This window comes from Chiloscyllium plagiosum, unplaced genomic scaffold, assembly GCF_037043375.1.
Source record: "Chiloscyllium plagiosum isolate Xiang-an unplaced genomic scaffold, Cpla_swu_hap1 HiC_scaffold_14, whole genome shotgun sequence".
Lineage (NCBI taxonomy): Eukaryota > Metazoa > Chordata > Chondrichthyes > Orectolobiformes > Hemiscylliidae > Chiloscyllium > Chiloscyllium plagiosum.
This window is the reverse complement of record NW_028270152.1, coordinates 37,862,389-37,881,919: the sequence shown is the minus strand read 5'-3', so window position 1 is coordinate 37,881,919 and position 19,531 is coordinate 37,862,389. Positions and strand designations below refer to the sequence as shown.

Sequence of the window (19,531 nt, the reverse complement as noted above, 5' to 3'; positions counted from 1 at the left end):
CCATGCTGTACATCTCTATGACTCTGTGATTGGGCTTTTGAAGTGGCTGAAATGTTAGGTTTAGAGTTAATCATGGGGCTAGGAAGGTAAATGTAACTGAGATAATGGCATAACAATTGAACTTGAAAAAACAGCAGTGCAAACCTGATTGATGAATCAATTGATTAGCAAGTATTCCATTGCAGATGAATTAGCTAGAACTAGAAAGGGAAGTGGAAATCATAGTGCTTTCACTTGAAAGAGAGCACAAATAAAGAAATAACTCATCAGTGGGAGGGAATAGAAAATAAAAGAGCAACTCAAGACAAGAGAAAAGGTGGTGAGAAGCTGATAGCCTTCCTTGATTCTTCATATGGCTAAGCCTCACATTATCATTTCTAGGTTTTAAACAAAGTCTTTTGGTCTGCAACTTTTAAAATAAATTCCTTCCACTAAGGGAATGTTTGTTTTACAGCACTAAAGGATTTTTCTGCATCCTTAGAAATAGGTGCTTTACACATCTGACCATAGGCATGATAACTACAGAACTGAACTGACCAAACCAAAACTTTATAAAGTCTTTTTTCAACTTATGGGTGCCTGTTGAGCCCAGGAAAAACATTCCTTTTACATCAATCAACATTAACCTGGCCAAGGAAACACTGACTACACTATTAGAAGACCCAAAGACACATACACCAAACACCACTAACTTCATCAGCAAGGACAGTATCATCAAGCTAGTGGACCGATGCCTTACCACACAGTTCACCTTCAAGAACAAACCTACAGACAAACCAACGGGACACCCATGGGATCTCTGATATCAGGGTTCTTAGCACAGGCAGTAATGTAGAGACTTTAACAAACAACTCTGTCAACCATCCAACCCAAACTTTGGGTCCGTTATATGGATGACACCTTTGTCATCACTAAATGAAACAAATTAGACGAAATCTTCAAGACCATCAATAATACCCTTACTGGCATAAAATTCACTAAAGAGGAGGAAAACAACAACAAACTGCCATTCCTAGATGTCACAGTAGAGCAAACAGCCAATGGGAGACTTCAAACCAGCTTCTACAGGAAAACAACACATACGGACCAAATATTGAACTACAGAAGCATTCATCCCAACATACACAAACGAAGCTGCATCAGAACATTATTTCAACAAGCCAACACACACTGCAGCACAGAGGAACTATGTAGAGCAGAGGAAAATCACCTATACTGTGTATTCAAAAAGAATGGGTACCCAATGAACACAGTCCTCTGATTTCTCAGCAACAAACCCAAACAAGCAGACAAAACACGCCCAGAAACCCTAGCCACTCTTCCCTACATCAAAGACATCTCAGAAATGGCTGGCAGACTACTCAGACCCCTTGGCATCATAGCCCATAAACCCACCAATGCACCAAAACAGCAGCTAATGAACTTGAAAAACCCTATACAGACAACAAGCAAAACTAATGTCATTTACAAAATACCATACAAGGACTGTAACAAATACTACATTGGACAAACAGGCAGTAAACTAGCCACCAGGATACATGAACAGCAACTAGCCACAAAAAGATATGACCCTCTCTCTAGTATCCTCACATATGGATGAGGAAGGACACCACTTCGACTGGGACAACATATCCATCCTAGGACAAGCCAAACAAAGACACGCATGAGAATTCCTAGAAGCATGGCATTCCAACCGGAACTCTGTCAACAAACACAATGAGTTAAATCCCATCTACCACCTCTGAGGAAAGGAACCGGAAGTGACTTCACAGGAAATAACATTACCACAGGAAATGACATCACTGGCCCAAAGAAACCCAAACATATAAATAGAAAGCAGGAATTTTCAGCATTGCTTTGCCTGAGGCCCATTGAAGATGCTACCTAGTAGGGTAACGAAACGTCTGGAAATGAACCTTCCAGCTCAGTGAGCAAACCTACATCCAAAACCATAACCTGAGCTACAAATCTTCTCAAAACGCACATTCCAGAGTCTTCAAATCAGATTGAACTGTTCATAATGTTGTTCATTCATAAATTCTCCAAATGTAAACAAAAATATATTTTAAAAGAGTCTTTCTGACACTTTTAAACCATAGCTACAGAGATACTTCCAAGTTATTCATTAAACTTCTTTCGACACATAATAAACCCATATGCTTTAAAATTCCAAATTCAGAAATGAATGATTTTAAAATGTTTATTAATAACACATCTTGCAAAGCGCAAGTGCTACACTTTAATTGAAGTGAGATATAGCTGCATGCTAAACAGAAATAAAATATTTGTTGTAACTAATTGAGGGGGTTTAAAAGAGCAGAGCGAATTCACAGGTCTGCAGAAGGTTGACAGGCCAAGGGTAATTTGTTCAATTGTTGTGATTTGTTGAATTGTCAGATTTTGTGAAGAATGAGCAAACTCCTTGATTCTCTATTTTCATTTTTTCATTTTCATCACTGCTTAAATAGGCACTATATTCTTGGAAATGACCGTTAAACCTAAAACACATAATGATCCTTGTGAATGCCTCCTAAGATTCCATACAGATTCTGTGCATTCGTCAATATGTCTTCAATCTTAACAAAATAAAATATGAACAAGCTAACTGGGTTATAACTAAGGCTTTGATTTTTCTTATATATTAGTGGAATTTGAACATTGTGCTCATAAAAATAAATGCTGGATGAAGTAGAAAGATTGTGACAGATAAGTGATAACCAAGTCCGTGAAAACATTGCTTCAGGCTGTGCATTTTTGTCATTCTTTATGTGCTATCTCTGGATCAAAAAATGCCAAGTGCTATTAGCCTTTGAACTGCACTAACTGGGCAAAATAACCCACGAGAAAGACTTACTTTTTGAAGACTAATTGAAAAATATTACGTATTCTGATATGCTAGTTATTGTCTACTTAAAAATTTATAAAACGAACTTTCAAGAAAATGAACCTATTTTATCCCTTGTGAACACAGGTAATGTTTTGATGAATCTTCACAAAGCTCTTTCACCAGATCCATCCATAATTAATTTTATGTTATGAGTTCTAAAATATAATACAAATCCTTCCATTCAACTGGTGACCTTTTGAGGTGGCAGTATTATTTATTTTTCTGCCCTTAAATGTTTTCTCTCATAAAAGGCCTATGTTGAGGTTATATAAATGATGAGGAAAAAAAGAAGAAACCTGATGACCAACATTTGTAGAACAAAGGTCTTTTCATTGAATTTAGTTTGGGCGCAAATAAACTCTTGGTATACCAGTCTGAATATCTGCTTGAGGAAATGATGAGCCTTCGGTTCCATTGTTCATGCCTTATGTTCTCTTAACAATAAATTGGAACAAAAATGATTAATGTTTATACTTCAAAATTATAAACTTTACACTTGTATACAGACCCTGTTCACATTTCTGATTATAAATATTTGTGTTCACCTTTATAATGGAACTGGCCATGTGTACTGGTCATATTCAATTGCTTCTTCAAGCCGTGGAAACGTTGCAGTACCAACAGTGAAATTATTGTGTGACACAGTTATGGAGGCAGTTTTCTCTATCCACTTGACAATTTATTATGAGTCATCATCAATAAGAGTGGAGCCCAGCATGTGACTGCTAAGGGCATTGCTGAAGCATTTGCAACCATCCTTCAGCTGGACAAATAGATGATCCACCTTTCTGATGATCCAACTATCATAATTTATTTCACTCTCTTGATAGGAAAATAGCTGAATTAATAAAGCCAGACATCATGCTGGCTGTTGTGCTAAGACTTGTGTTACAGAACTAATGGTCCCAAGCTGAGATGCTTCAGTTGTAAAGACCTCTTTTGTTTATTTTGGTTTATTTGTCATTGTGCACTGAATTGGGAAAAGAATGGTTTTACAGCAGAGATCGGTGGATTGAATTGGTGAACTTTTAAAAGTTTGGGAAATCCATTGTGGGTGATGTGTAAAGCTATGTTCTCAACCAGCAATTAACTTTTCATGGACTAAAGTAGATTGTGTCCAGTTTAGAGGTTTCAAGTTGGGCAGAGGGAAGTTATGAGCTTTAGAGTCAAGAAGATTGGCCTATTAGGATGACAGAGTATGGGACACAAGTTCAATGGAGTCAGTGAATTTGTCACACACTGGACAACGAGCCCATTGATTTTGGAAACTTTTTTTTGACTGAAAAAGTGCAAAAACAATTCATTTGATAAATATTGTGAAGTATAGAAATATTTGACTGGTTTCAGTGAACTTGCAGACTATTGAGAGGCCTAGATAGACTGGGCTTGGGGAAAATGTTTCCACTATTCTGTAAAGTGTAAAAAAAATTAGATAAATCCCTGGGGCGGATGGGATTTATCCTAGGATTCTCAGGGAAGTCAGGGAGGAGATTGCCGAGCCTTTGGCTTTGATCTTTGTTATCATTCTGGATCAGTGGTGCTGGAAGAGCACAGCAATTCAGGCAGCATCCAACGAGCAGCGAAATCGACGTTTTGGGCAAAAGCCCTTCATCAGGAATAAAGGCAGAGAGCCTGAAGTGTGGAGAGATAAGCTAGTGGAGGGTGGGGGTGGGGAGAAAATAGTATAGAGTACAATGGGTGAGTGGGGGAGGAGATGAAGGTGATAGGTCAGGGAGGAGAGGGTGGAGTGGATAGGTGGAAAGGAGCTAGGCAGGTTGGACAAGTCCGGACAAGTCAAGGGGACAGTGTGGAGCTGGAAGTTTGAAACTAGGATGAGGTGGGGGAAGGGGAAATGAGGAAGCTGTTGAAGTCCACATTGATGCCCTGGGGTTGAAGCGTTCTGAGGCGGAAGATGAGACGTTCTTCCTCCAGGCGTCTGGTGGTGAGGGAGCAGCGGTGAAGGAGGCCCAGGACCTCCATGTCCTTGGCAGAGTGGGAGGGGGAGTTGAAATGTTGGGCCACAGGGCGGTTTGGTTGATTGGTGCGGGTGTCTCGGGGATGTTCCCTAAAGCGCTCTGCTAGGAGGCGCCCAGTCTCCCCAATGTAGAGGAGACCGCATCGGGAGCAACTGATACAATAAATGATATTGGTGGATGTGCAGGTAAAACTTTGGATGTGGAAGGCTCCTTTAGGGCCTTGGATAGAGGTGAGGGAGGAGGTGTGGGGGCACAGGTTTTACAGTTCCTGTGGTGGCAGGGTGAAGTGCCAGGATGGGAGGGTGGGTTGTAGGGGGGCGTGGACCTGACCAGGTAGTCACGGAGGGAACGGTGTTTGCAGAAGGCAGAAAGGGGTGGGGAGGGAGATTTTTCCCTGGTGGAGTCTTTTTGGAGGTGGCGGAAATGTCGGCGGATGATTTGGTTTATGCGGAGGTTTGTAGGGTGGAAGGTGAGCACCAGGGGCGTTCTGTCCTTGTTACGATTGGAGGGGTGGGGTCTGAGGGCGGAGGTGCGGGATGTGGACGAGATGCGTTAGAGGGCATCTTTAACCACGTGGTATTTCTGCATCAGTGGTGCTGGAAGAGCACAGCAATTCAGGCAGCCTACTTTAAAGGGCATTTAACTAGACATTGGATAGGCATATGGACGAGAATGGAATAGTGTAGGTGTTAGATGGGCTTCAGATTGGTTCCACAGGTCGGCACATTATTGACGGCCGAAGGGCCTGTCCTGCATTGTTATGTTCTATGTTCACTAACAGGAAAGACTAGGAAACGAGGGCACGGCCTCCAAGTAAAGGGAAATGAAATGAGGAGGAACTGTTTTTATAAGATATATTTAACTTGTGATAAGTGGTCCTATAGGTGTTGCATTAATGCAGAATCTCTTGCAACACTGCCTAAATGTTAACTTTACAGCCAATTGAATAAATACAGTTCCAACCAGGTATTATGAAATTAGTGTTTCCTAAGTTAAATCCACATTGTGATTTTTGATTAAAACTCCTTCATGGATTTGCTATCACTTTATTATTCACTTCTTTACCAACTGCCATCTGCACTGTGAAATAAATAATTTGCACTATCATATTCAGATGACTGCATTAATGGCAAGACCACATTTGTTGCCCTAGCAAGATCCTTGGAAGTATAGCGTCTGAGTGACTGTAGTTTGTATACATGCATCTTAAACGCCTTGGAAGTTCCTTGCCAACGTTTACAACTGGCAATTGAGGTGAAGTAGTACCACTGGTGTAGTTTTTAAATGAGCCTTACAATACATTCAGTTTTCTTTTAGAAGAGCCAATTATTTGATATTAGCAGTTTGAAAGCAGGGATATTACTTCAGGTATCTTCAGTTATTAGTGTCATGGCATTGTGTCCTGGTGCTAATTTGAGTCTGTTCAGACACCTTTTAAATACATGAACAAATTGTAGACACGTGTTGAGAGTGGAGGTTTCTCCACTGTTACACATTTGGTACATTTGTACTGTGCATCTACGAAGGTGACAAATGTAAATTAGATAGACTTGTTGTGGTCTTGTATTGCTCATGAATGGCCATGTTCCTCTGGTGCCATTTACAATATCCTTGGCTTTACTGTTGAAAAACAACGTGGAAACACTGCACTTTATGCTTCTGCAAGTGTTGCTAAATGTATGGCTCTTAATATTATTTGACCGAAGCCCACTGTAGCAATTGCAGCATAATGATGTACAGTGTTAAAAGATTATTTTAAAAACTCACATTGTACTCTTCCTGAACTGTACAGCATGCCGAGGGGTAGCCAGTGTTATTGGCCTGTTAATCTCCTTCAGTTCAGTTTGGTTTTCAATAAAGGAACTGGATGCCTGCGTATTTTACACATTTTGAATTATATTATGTGTAATTTATGGCTAAATGTTTTTAGAAATGTTTTTTTAAATTATATTTATTTGAAGAATAATCTTTAGTTTGTCAGATAATGAAAACAAATCCTCTGTGTTGATTAAGCAGTGTTGCTGTTATGTGAAGGAGTGTGTTGGCTTAAGCCGAATGATCGGTGAAATCAACTATTTTGTTATGAATTGTCATTTTCCTCATTTTTTTTAATGTTGGTGTATTTTATTTGAATTATAGATCGACCAGTTAAAACAAGATTTGTCCAAGAAAGAATCTGAACTCCTTGCCTTACAAACCAAGCTTGAAACATTGAACAATCAGAATTCTGATTGTAAACAGCACATTGAGGTTCTCAAAGAATCACTCACTGCCAAAGAACAGAGAGCTGCCATACTTCAAACAGAGGTAAATTCAGGACACTTGACTTTCATCTGTCATGGGTGAACTTGATAGAATTCTAAACTTGATGTAGTTCTGAACATTTGATTTGGACTTTCTACAAAATAATGACTGTTCTGTGCAGTTGATCTTCATTAGTATAGCAAAGGGCAATTGAAGCCAGATTTCATACTTGGGTGGAGTAAAGTTATAGATGGTTTCTATTATAAATAGATATACAAATCTGTAATGGGAAAAGCTGATTAGAAGTGTGCATTCATGCAAGATTTCTGTTATAGATATTTGATTAATAGCTCTTGGTGTACTATATGAAATGATTGTAAGACATTATTTGGTTATTGCTCAATGAGAAGGTGATCGATAAATCTCTTGAAGAAAGAAAATGACATCAGCCTATGGGCAGTTGCCAAGACTTCATCTTACAGAGACTTTTAAAAATTAACTTGTGTCTTTCGATTACTTTAAATAGTTAGATTCAATGAAATGCTTAATTTTCATCATTGGCAAATTAAAACATTTTCTTAAGTGGTACTGTTCGAGGACAGTCACTTATTGCATATGCTACAGTTTCCTTTGTCATTTGAGGCATAGATTATTCGAGCAAGGATGTTCTACTGGAGCTGTGCAGACTTTGGTTAGGCCACAGCTAGAGTACTGAGTGCAGTTCTGTCACTGCACTATATGAAGAATGTAATTGCACTGGAACAGGTAGAGGAGATTCTCTTGGATGCTGCCTGGGATAGAGTGTTTTAGCTCTGAAGAGAGACTGCAAAAGCTTGGTTTGCCTTTTTTGGAACAGGAAATGTTGAGGAAGAAACATCTAAGAGATGCATACACCATGAGGAGCATGAACAGGTGGATAGAAAGCAGCTGCTTCCCTTAGTTGAAGGGTCAGTAACAGTAGCTGGTTCTATGTCGTTAGGGCAAAGGATGGCCCATGGGCAGTTGGATTCTGCTCGAAGCAGCTTGAGAGCTAGAATTGGGTTGTTTATAAATGCTGGAGTGCAGCTTTGTAAGGCTGTTTCTCTTCAGACACTGGAGTACAGTCTGACCGGAATAATGGGACAATGGTCTCATGGAAATGAAGACCGTGAATGCCTGAGATTTGTTGAGAGGAATGTGGGATCTGTCTTGATGGAATCTGTTATTTAATCTATCCTATGTGGTAATGAACTACAGTTTATCTGTTAATCCATATTTAGCTCATGTCAATTCTAGATGTAGGAGTGTAAGTATTTTGCGGGTGTGTATTAATACATTTATATATATGATTTTGTGTAATTTTGAGAACCTGTGGAATCTTGTGCCTTTATCCTCTAAGTGTCTGGAATTTCAGACTTGGTCTACTTGAAACACAAATGTTACTGGTTCTTAACCAGATCATAACATAAATTTGGCAGCCTCGTGTGGCAATATGGCAGTAGTGGTCAACTTTGCACAGAAGTGCTAAGGCTTGTTTAGGTACATAAAAAGTAGAATGATTGTCAGAAAAGATAGTTAAGGTGACTTTCTGATAGCAGAAAGTAAATTGCTTAACATGGTGCTTGAGTTTTTGCTGCATTTATGAAGGAGGATGATGGGAGAACATGTAGAAATAGTTAATAGATATATATGGAGTTAAGACATCAATTGCATTAAAGGTTGATGTGATTTACTGTTAATGCATTTGTGGAGAAGAAATAGATATTATCAGGTGATTTTGAAATTATCAAAAAATTCAAGCATGGTGCATGTCCAAAAATCATGCAGCACAGAACCTGGTATTTTGACTCATTCATTCCTGAGGTAATTCTTTGAAAGAGTAGCAGCTGAACAGTTAAGATTGCTTTGGGTGAGAAGACTGCTAGAGGCAATTGAAAGGAGGACAATTGGTGAACCTTTAAGTAAGTTAGAGCTTGAGAGGAAACACATGTTACTGTGGGTCAAGTTAGATTGGTATTTCAATTCTGGGACTTCAACTGGAGTGTAATTCAGGATGAAGGGATGGAATTCTCTTATTTGCAATAAGTTTGGGTGGTTTTGGGTAAACTTCTAATAGGGATTGTCCTAAAGCACAAAACTGTCTTTAATCCTACCCTCCTTTCAAACCTCCTTCAGAGAGTTCACAAGATGCAGGAATCTAAAAATGCCATATTGGTGCCAAAGTGAATGTAGTGGTTGGGGCTGCGAAATGATCCTGTCCAAAGCAGAAGAGTTTTCAGTCTGTATCTAGTTATGACCGAAATTATTTTGGGAGTGCTCGAAATAAAAATATTTATTTTTCCCACTACGTTCCAGAATTATCAAGAAGTAGCAAGTTATAGCTAATTAGGGTTTGTAAACATTGATTTGTTACGGCCAGAACATTACTCAACAAATATGTTTTTTTTTCCCTCGAATGATAGTAGAATCATAGAATCCCTACAGCAAGGAAGTAGCCCATTGACTTCATACTGACCATCCAAAGAGCATCCCACACCCATCCCTGTAACGTTGCATTTCCCATGGCTAATCCAACTGCACAACCCTGGATATTTTGGGCAATTTAGCATGGCCACTGCACCTAACCTGCATGCCATTGGACTGTGGGAGGAAACCCAAGCATTTGGAGGAAACCTATGCAGACATGAGAGAACGTGCAAACTCCACTCAGACAGTTGGCCGAGGATAGAATTGAACCTGGTCTCTGGTGCTATGAGGCAGCAGTGCTCAGCACTGAGCCAAACTTTGAGATTAAGGTCCATGGTATTAAAGGTAAAACAATATGTTGGTAAGAGATTGGCTAAAGGATAGGAAGCAGAGAATGAAAGTGGTGGATGTTTCCCAGATTGGCAATATTCAGATGGTGGGTGCGCCAGAGACACAAAAGAATGTACCTGAAACAGAAAAGGTTGTAGGGATGTCCGAGTAAATGTTTCAAAAGATCAGCTGGTATATCAAGTCCCTACAGACCCGTCTGAGGGATGATAGAAAATGATTTTCACTTATCATTGAATCGCTGCTAAGTGTACAGAAATTTTGGTTTCTGGAAGATTGGAAGAAATATTTTCAGGGGTTTATACAAAATATTTGATCGTAAATGGCCGTCGAAGATAATTCAATTACTGTTTCAGTCAATTGGATAATAATTGAAAGTAAATTATTAATAATACTGGAACAAAGCCACAGTCAGCTAAATGACTTCTCTATTCAATTTTCTCTGATTTGATGACTCTTGAGACCAAAAGATCACAAGGTTCAGGAGCAGAATTAGCCCATTCAACCCATTGAGTCTGATTTGTCATTCAGTGAGATCATGGCTGATCTGGAAAGCCTAACTTCATTTTCCTGCATTTTAACTATAAATCCTCGAGTCCCTTACTGATTAAGTATCTGTCTGTCTCAGCCTTGACTATACGTAATGACCCAGACTTTTGCAGTAAAGAATTCCACAGATTCATCAATCTCTGAAAGAAGAGGCACCTGGATGTGAATGCATGAGTAGGAAGGGATTAGAGGGATTTGGATCCTTTAAGTGAATACGCTTTTAGTATGGAAGGGCAAAATGTGTTGGTGCAGGCTTGAAGGGCCAAAGGGCCTGTCCTTGTGCTGTTTTGTTCTTTTGTTCTTCTTAAGAAATTCCTCCTCATCTCTGTCTTAATCCCTTATTCTGAGATTATGCCCTCTGGTCCCAGACTCCCTCACAAGGAGAAACACTCTTTCTGCATCCTCAAGTCCTCTTGAAGAATCTTCTATGCTTCAATGAGGTTGACTCTCATTCGTCCATATTCCAACAAGTACAGGTCCAATCTGACAAAGACCTTGCTCTTCCCTTTTCTTTTTCTGCTTGCCTAACTCGTGGGAAAGGCAGTTTGATTGCTTTATTTTATTTTTTTAGAATCTATAAGTTAGCTCATTCTAAACATGTTTTAATGTCGGTACTTAACTGTTTTTAAATATTTTTCTGTATGCCCATGTTTGTGTGTCTGTCTCTCTCCTTCCACTGTCCCTTCCTCATTCCAGTGTAAAAATGTTTTGGATTTTCACTGAACTTGACAAAAAGTGTTTATTGTTTCATTCTTGATTGTGGATGCAGTGATCAGTACAATCTTTCAGCCATCCCCAAAGGGGGAATATTTCTGATAGGGTGGGGGTGTCCAATTTTCTTTTAATCAAACTTGGCAAACCAGTGCAAAAGCACTGCAGAGGATTTAACCATTTTCATAAGGTTGCAATTCTAGAAAGAGCAGTTACTGCTGTCCAGTTTCTGTAGTGTAAAGCATTAATTTCAAGCAACAGAATTTAACTACAAAGTTTTCATACTTAAGATAGGAAGAATGATTCTTGAAAACTGAAATATTTGCATGTTACAAGTTGGAATGGATTTTTAAAAATGTTTTTTCCTTGCAATAAGTATGATAGAAATTGTTTGATTTGCAAAAATTGCTCACTTGCCCATATGGGGCAGAAATGAAGAATTCTAGTTAATGTCTTGCCCTATTTGCAGGGAGCAATTTTGGAGAAAGATTAAGTGTAATTGCCTCTCCATGTGCAAAGTATTTTGGCACTAAGAAAGCTAACTATGTCACATCAAAGCTATTAGCTGGATATTTTCTGCAAGCATCCTAATGGGTTAATACAGGGTTGGGTAAACTTTCCAGCCTGAGAGCCACATCTGGGTACGGAAATTATACACTGGACCTTGAATGCTCAAGAAAAGAACAGTTCATGTTCTAGCGATATTGTTTTGTTTATAAATCAATGCAATGTTTAAAAGGTAATACTGTTGAACAATGCAGTGTTGAAGATTTGTATAATTGAATTATTTGTTGACTATAGCTGTATTGCCCTTCTCAGGATGTAAATATTATTACCCAGTATCTAAAACCTTACAGTACTTTGTACTATGTAAGTATTTAGAAGTCTGTCCATTCATAGATGTCTTAAGTTATGTTTAAACCCATAATTCTTTGTCTGGTCACATCTTTGTTTGAATATTGTCAACTACATCTCATGCTGTGATTTTACAATAGGACAGGACCACGGGCAGACCCTGAGTTTACCCCAGCTGGATTGAACCTCACACTGTTACTCACACAGTAGCTATGAACCGAACTCTGCTGACTGCTCTGTTAAATCAAGTTTTGTGTAAGCATAAGGAATTCTCTCCATTGCAGGGGCTATCATCTCACATGCTTTCTGTCTCCAAAGCTCTGCCCATCTCAGAAGTATAATGCTTAATACTGATCAAAGCTCTTTAAAAAAACTGTGAAGTTCTAGTTTTTAAAGGCCTGAAATTAATTTTCTCAGGCTTGCTTGCAGCGGTGCCCTGGAGATTGGGGAGTTCCAAGCAATCTGCAAGGATTGGCGACTTGAGACCAATAGTTAGTAACAGTTTCCTGCCAAGGAAAGGATGCTGATTGCTGGGAGGAAGAAAGAATATCTATAATAGTAGTGGGTGGAATCTCATGGAGGCAGTGGGCATCTTGCTGTCAACCTGAGAGCCAGTGAGATGTCTGGGTCCTTTCTTTTTGAAAACGTACATTAAATCTTGTGTCACCCTGGCAATTGACAGGTCAGCATTTTCCCCAGGGCTAAAATTCCATCTCTTAGTAATGTTGCTATAGTCCTACTGCATAGGGCTGCTCTCTCATGGTTGAACCTGAGGGTCACCATGCCTCAGGTGAGGGGAGAGGTTGAGAAAGAGACTCCTTAATGGTAACCTCAGCTGGTGCGGAAATTGGACCCCACTGTTAGTGGCATCACTCTGCAAAGCTGTCCAACCAACTGAATTATCTGACCTCCAAGTAGTTGCTGACTCATTAGAAACTGATGATGATCTTGTTTCGAACAGTTCCACTGCTAGGCAGAGGTAACTTGCTGATATGGCACCCACTTGAGGCATAGGATGGAGGGGCTTCCCAGGCACAAGCAATTGCAGGTGTGTGTTTATTTGGAAGCACAAGCTTTCAGAGTGCTGCTCCTTCATCAGCTGGTTGTCGGGTGATGAAGGAGCAGCGCTCCGAAAGCTAGTGCATCTCACCTGATCCAACACCGGCAAATCCAAACCAATAGCGATGGCAGGTGTTGAGTCTGAGAAGTCTCTCTTCTCCCCCTCCCCCGCCAGATACCTGGTCCCTTGAGTGCGTGAGAGAACTCTTTGGGATCCTACAAACAAATACATCAGGATTTGCTTGTAGTGCTCCCTGCATCGTGAACCCACCAGCAGTGATCAGGTGAAGTGTTATGGACTAGGCTACACCACTCGAGAAATTCTAAAGCAGGCAGCCCCAGACCATAACATTGCAATTTGTTTCAGTAAGTGTACAGTGAACATTACCCGGAGTAAGTTAGCTAGGTTGACTACTAGATTTTAAAACAGACAAAAGTTTATTCACAAAATTACACAGAAAACACAAAGAACAGAATAAAACCCCCCTACAGAACTCAGTCAATCCAAACCAGACTTAATTATTTTGTTCTGAATATACACAATTGTCCCAATAAGCAAACTCCCTTTAATACCCAGTATAAATGGAACACATGCTTACAGGTTGAAGTTGAAGGGCAGAAAGAGAGAGTTTCCACACAGCTCACTGTTGAACTCCTCACCAGTTCAAGACTGAACTAAATTGCTCAGCTAGAGAGCTGACCACTCCCTATCATTAGGAAACTGAGGTCTGCAGATGCTGGAGATAAGAGTTGAGTGTGTGTTGCTGGAAGGACTCTGGCCCAAAACATCGATTTTCTTGCTGCTCTGATGCTGCCTGACCTTCTGTGCTTTTCCAGTAACACACACTCTCACTCCCTTTCATTATCCAGGTCACTTCTAAAACATGACCACTTTGACCTGAAGTCTTATCTGTTACATATAAACAAAAGGTCCTCAAAATCCTTTTCATCTCTGTACCAAACCAGACTGATTGGAGCCCGGCTGGGTTTATTACCCCTCTGGAAAAAAGTCAAGGACAAAGTATCCTTCAGCCAAGGAACAGCTTTTGGAAAAAAGGGACTATCTTTGAGACATAGCTATTGAGTTCCTGAATTGGTGGAAAGATTGGAATGTTTGTTTATTTTTGTTTTACAGGGTGCTTTCGAAAAAAAATTAACATATTTAGCTAATCATCCTGTTCAGAAATGCTATTATACACCACTGGAGCGAGTTGGCCTTCCACTCCAGAAATAGGGATGCTACCACTGTGCCACAAGGAGGCCTAGTGTAGCATCATCTGCTTAATTGTCACTCAATGTTTGGCTCTCTGATGGAAGATGTGAACAAGACAGGCCATAGCAACCAAGATAGTTTCTATGCCTCTCAAACTAGTGTGCTGCTCCTGGATTAACATACTCATGCATTAGTGGAAGTTATTCTTATAAAATATGAAGGACAAGGCTTTCTATAATTTAACATAAATTATTCTTTACATGAGACGTGATCTATATCTAATTTTAAGGCCTAATTATTACATTATGGAGTTAGTGGATAAATGTTTATTAGAGTTTTTAACGTAGTTGTATAAATACATTACAGCTACTTATGTAATTATTGTTCAGTACTTTTAGTTCTCAGTTCAAGAAGAAATTTAATAAGGATCAAATTTTCTGATTTAATAGAAGCCATAGTTTTGTTTTGACAACACTAGTAAAATATAATCATGACAAAATTCATCAGGATCTTTTATCTTTTTGAAACACTAGAATTTTTGTGGTTCACAAAAGCTTCATTGTAATAATGAAGGGTTATTATGTGCATATCTATGCAAGAGTTTGTGTATGGAAAGCTGTGACCCCTAACTTAAAACTCCTTTGTCACATTGGAATGATCGTAACAAGTATTTACCCAACAACCTGGTGCTGTTAGAAAATTCTAAGTCACTGAAATGCCACTGAGATTTGGAAGAAGCAGTTTTCACCAATCTCTTTGGGGGTTTGTTCTCGTAACCAGGGTCTGGGAAAATAATGTGAATGCAAAGTTACCATGAAATATGACATATTTACATAAATTCAATCAAAAGGTACAGGTCTGGTGTTTGGTGGTGTTATGAAATTGAAGGCATGTACTGTATCTTTAAGAGAGTGTGAAAGCTGGCATGCACCTCGCAGGCACAGAGTGTGCTGGAAAATTTAAAACTGTAACATTTGGCTGTGAAACAAATAGCTGAGCTGAGTTGTTGTGTTTCCACAACAATTTGAATTTAGCCAATTAGCTTAAACTATGCCCCAAGATACTAAAACCCAATAGAATTTGAATCTTACTGTTTTGATGAAATAAACCAATGAGATGATCCGATGTTTTGTGGCATTAAAAAGCCGGCATTTTGAACGGTTAGCCAGAGAGAGAGACCAAGAGCACTTCCGCCATACAAACTGCCTGCAGACCCGCTGTCTGAAAAATACCCTTTCATATGAATAATCTGTGCAGCAGAAGACTGAAAACGGTCCAGAGAGAATCTATTGATTGAGGACGTTTGACACCTGAAGATGGTAACTGGTTTTGAAACTTTATCTTTTTGCAAATTTAACACGGGCTTTATCGGATCAGTATATTGTTGTTGAGTGGGAGGTAGATAAGTCGTTAAGGCAAAGGAGGCTTACAGAGCAGATAGTTGATGTTTCATGTTTCTTTTGGAGTTAAATAATAAATTTTTTTTTTCTTTAAATAATGGAATTTGGGTAGTTCTCTGTCACTCATAGTTGAGCAGATTATGAGGCAAGGTGAGCTTTTCTGTGTGCCTGGTTTAAATAAGCAGAAGTGTTTGCCCCGTGTTTTCCCTGGAGTATCAGAGACTGAGAGCTGACCTTATGGAGGTTTATAAAATCGTGAGCGGCATGGATGGGATAAGTAGACAAGGTCTTTTCCTTTGGGTGGGAGAGTCCAGAACTAGAGGGCATAGGTTTAGGGTGAGAGGAGAAAGATTTAAAAGGTACCTAAGGGATAATTTTTTCATGCAGAGGGTGGTGCATGTATGGAATGAGCTGCCAGAGGAAGTAACATGGACTAGTACAATCACAATAGAATTTGAATCTTACTGTTTTGATGAAATAAACCAATGAGATGATCCGATGTTTTGTGGCATTAAAAAGCCGGCATTTTGAACGGTTAGCCAGAGAGAGAGACCAAGAGCACTTCCGCCATACAAACTGCCTGCAGACCCGCTGTCTGAAAAGTACCCTTTCATATGAATAATCTGTGCAGCAGAAGACTGAAAACGGTCCAGAGGGAATCTATTGATTGAGGACGTTTGACACCTGAAGATGGTAACTGGTTTTGAAACTTTATCTTTTTGCAAATTTAACAGGGGCTTTATCGGATCAGTATATTGTTGTTGAGTGGGAGGCACTTGGATAGGTATGTGAATAGGAAGGGTTTAGAGGGATATGGCCAAGTGCTGGCAAATGGACTAGATTTATTTAGGATATCTGGTCGGCATGGACGAGTTGGACCGAAGGGTCTGTTTCCGTGTTGTACACCTCTATAACTCTGACTCTCTGACTTGAGCTCTGTTCCTTGTGTTAAAAACAAATTTTCATTTTTACATGTTTAAAGTTCATAATTTTAGTAGTAGTTCTCTGTTATTGAATCTGCTATATTATCAAATTTAACATGATCAGACAAACCAATATTATTCCCAGATCCTTATGGCTCATTATGTGAAAATGGCAGAAGGCTTGAGGAAACTTAACTGGATTGCCCTATTGACCAAAGTTAATAGGTCAGGTTTGTTTTGGGAAAATAATGGTGAGCACTTACCAGTAGCTATGTGGCAATGGTGTAGCAGCGTCTGGTGAGGAGCAGATGTGTGATTAAACAGTACCTCTGTTTCCACGTGACAAAGTTAAAGGCCCTATCCTGTGTAAAGCAGATGCTAACTTGTATTTAAGCACTTTGCAAGTAAATCTCCTGTTGTGAAACTGTGCATTGTTCTTAATACTGGACAAGCTTGGTCCAGAGTCCAACCTAGCCTGTTCGATCATAATATTTTGGTTTTCTTGTTAGTTATTGAACAGATTCACAAGAGCTGCCAGTGTACGTTTAATAAAAAAACAGAAAACCTTCATTTGTCAAGAGGAAAAAAAACATGAACTATATAACACTAAACAAGGAGAGATTGGAGAGATTTAATTTGAAAAAATATTCAAATTCACATTTTCTTCTATCCTTACAAACACCCAAAACTCGGCAGAGTCAACACCATCTCCAGATTAAGGCTTCATGCAAAGGCTGGTATGCTTTTGCTGATTCCTTCCAGTGAATTCGAGATTCTTTGGAGTTAAGGTGCCTTTGGAGTTAAAGTATACAAAGTATAACTCTATTAAATGCATTTGACATGTTTTTTTTCTTCAGTTATTATTTGTTCCACAAGGCATCTAAAATAAACTGTAACATAAACTTATTGTGACTTAAAGTAAACCCCATGAGTTCCCTAAACAGCAGTCCTTCAGTCTATGGCAGACACGATACTGACAGATTTTCTGCATTGTTCTGCCTCCTCTGAGTCATTGCACCCTTGTTTTGTTTAACATATTGAGCTGTTCCCTCACATTCTTGAAGTCTCACTGAAATGCTTGTAAATAACCCAGCCCTGCACACTTATCCCTATGAATCCACAAGAACATTGAAGTTGAAGCATGTTTAATACACACCAAATCAAATTAATTACTGCATTGTTCTTAACAGTGGTAATCTTTAATTATTGTCGATCATCGTTTCTGGCTTTGGAAATCAACTTTAGTCTGGAATCATTAATAGCTGTGAAGATTTTGTTTAGAAAATGAATATTAAATTTCAAAACGTTTCTATTTTTTTCTTTATCTCTCAATTCAATGTTTTTTGCCCATGTCAGAGACAGCTGCGTCTTTGGTTCCTGGAGAAAATCCTGTTCCAAAAACCTGGATATTTGCTTCTGAAAGCTATGTCATGAACATTGAAAACCTATTCAATATCTTAAGTTTGGAAACTCTTTGACAAGTTGCTGTCCTGTAGTTTAACAGATACATGCTCAGTAAGAAATGGAAATATTTTGATATGGTGGCAAAGACTAATTATTTACACTAGTGACTTAGTGTGGGGTTAACTCGTGGATTTCTACACGAGTCAGCATTATTTGCAAGTCTGAGGTTTGGGGATGAGTAAAATAAATTGTAAGTAAAGCTAGATTTATTTTATCAGGCAGGTACATTTGTTTAAAAATGGTGTGATCAGTCTGGCTAGAACCTACTTCAAATTTGTACATTTAAGAGCTGCTTATTAAAAGCTGCTGAGGTTGAGAAGTGTCTCTCCTTTATAGTGAATGACCATTGTTAAAATTAATGCAAAAACAAATAGCATCTTGGGATATATCCGTGCAAATTAAATCTAAAAGAATAAATGCTATCCTTTCTTTGTCTAAGACCTTGGTAAGTCGACATCTTGAACAGTGTATCTAGTTCTAGTCGTCCAATCACAACAAGAACTTGCACTTACATTTAATGGTGATGTAGTGTGCTGAGAGAGCTTGAAGGAGGGCAACAAATGACTGCTTTGTTTAAGGGCTCTCAGTTGCCACAGTAGACTGAGGACTGGGGCTTTTCATGTAACACAAATGCCAGGAAGACTTGATACTTGAATCCTTAAATTAATGAATGGATTAGATTGTGTTTTAATGTGTTCATGGGATGTGAAAATTGTTATAAAGGACATCATTTATTTTCGATCCCTGTTTGCCTAGAGAACAGTTAAGAGTTAACTATGCTGCTTTAGGTCTAGAGTCACATGTAGGGTAGACCAGGTAAGGTCTGTACATGAGTAGGGTATTGCAGCTTTACAGTTTGGGTAGATTTAGAGCATGGAAGCAAGGAATTAGATGAGAAGCTAGGATGGCACCTTTCACTATAAACTTCTATAAGGTCATCCCTCAGCCTCTTATGTTCCAAGGAAGATGGCCCCAGCCTATTCAGCTTCTCCCTATGGTTTAAACCCTCCAAGCCTGGCAACCACCTTGTAAATCTTTTCTGAATCCTTTCAAATTTCATAACATAGCTGAGAAAGTAAGTTTTGGTATCATGCTTTCTCCAGAGAATAACCCTTGAATAGTTAGTGGTTGAGGAGAAGGTAGGAATTCTGAATCTCAATGCAACATTAAAAGAATCATTTAATGTGGATTGTACTATGTACTGAGGTGTGTTTAGCTATGGGTAAATATATTACTTTTGAGCCACCATTTGTTCAAGTTGAAGTATGCTTCCGTAATCATAGATTTGAAGTAGTTTAGAAGCTGCATGCCCTATGAGCATCTGCCAGGCTGCTTGTATACTGGTAAATTATCCTTATAATACTTCATCAGGCTATAATTAATTAAATAGCTTTGTCTCAGCAGACACATTCTGTGAACAACCTATCTACAGATTTGTGTATTTCTATATAGTAACT

The 19,531-nt window shown here is 39.1% G+C and overlaps 1 protein-coding gene across 10 annotated transcripts in view; it reads left to right on the top strand.

Moving 5' to 3' along the window:
- erc2 (ELKS/RAB6-interacting/CAST family member 2) overlaps window positions 1-19,531 on the top strand; it is an 846,554-nt gene that overhangs the window by 252,837 nt on the left and 574,186 nt on the right. For all 10 annotated transcript variants that reach the window (XM_087994311.1, XM_087994312.1, XM_087994315.1 and 7 more), the window contains one exon: window positions 7,003-7,170. In XM_087994311.1, the coding sequence (XP_087850437.1) occupies window positions 7,003-7,170 (168 nt within the window). The remainder of the gene's footprint in view (window positions 1-7,002; window positions 7,171-19,531) is intronic.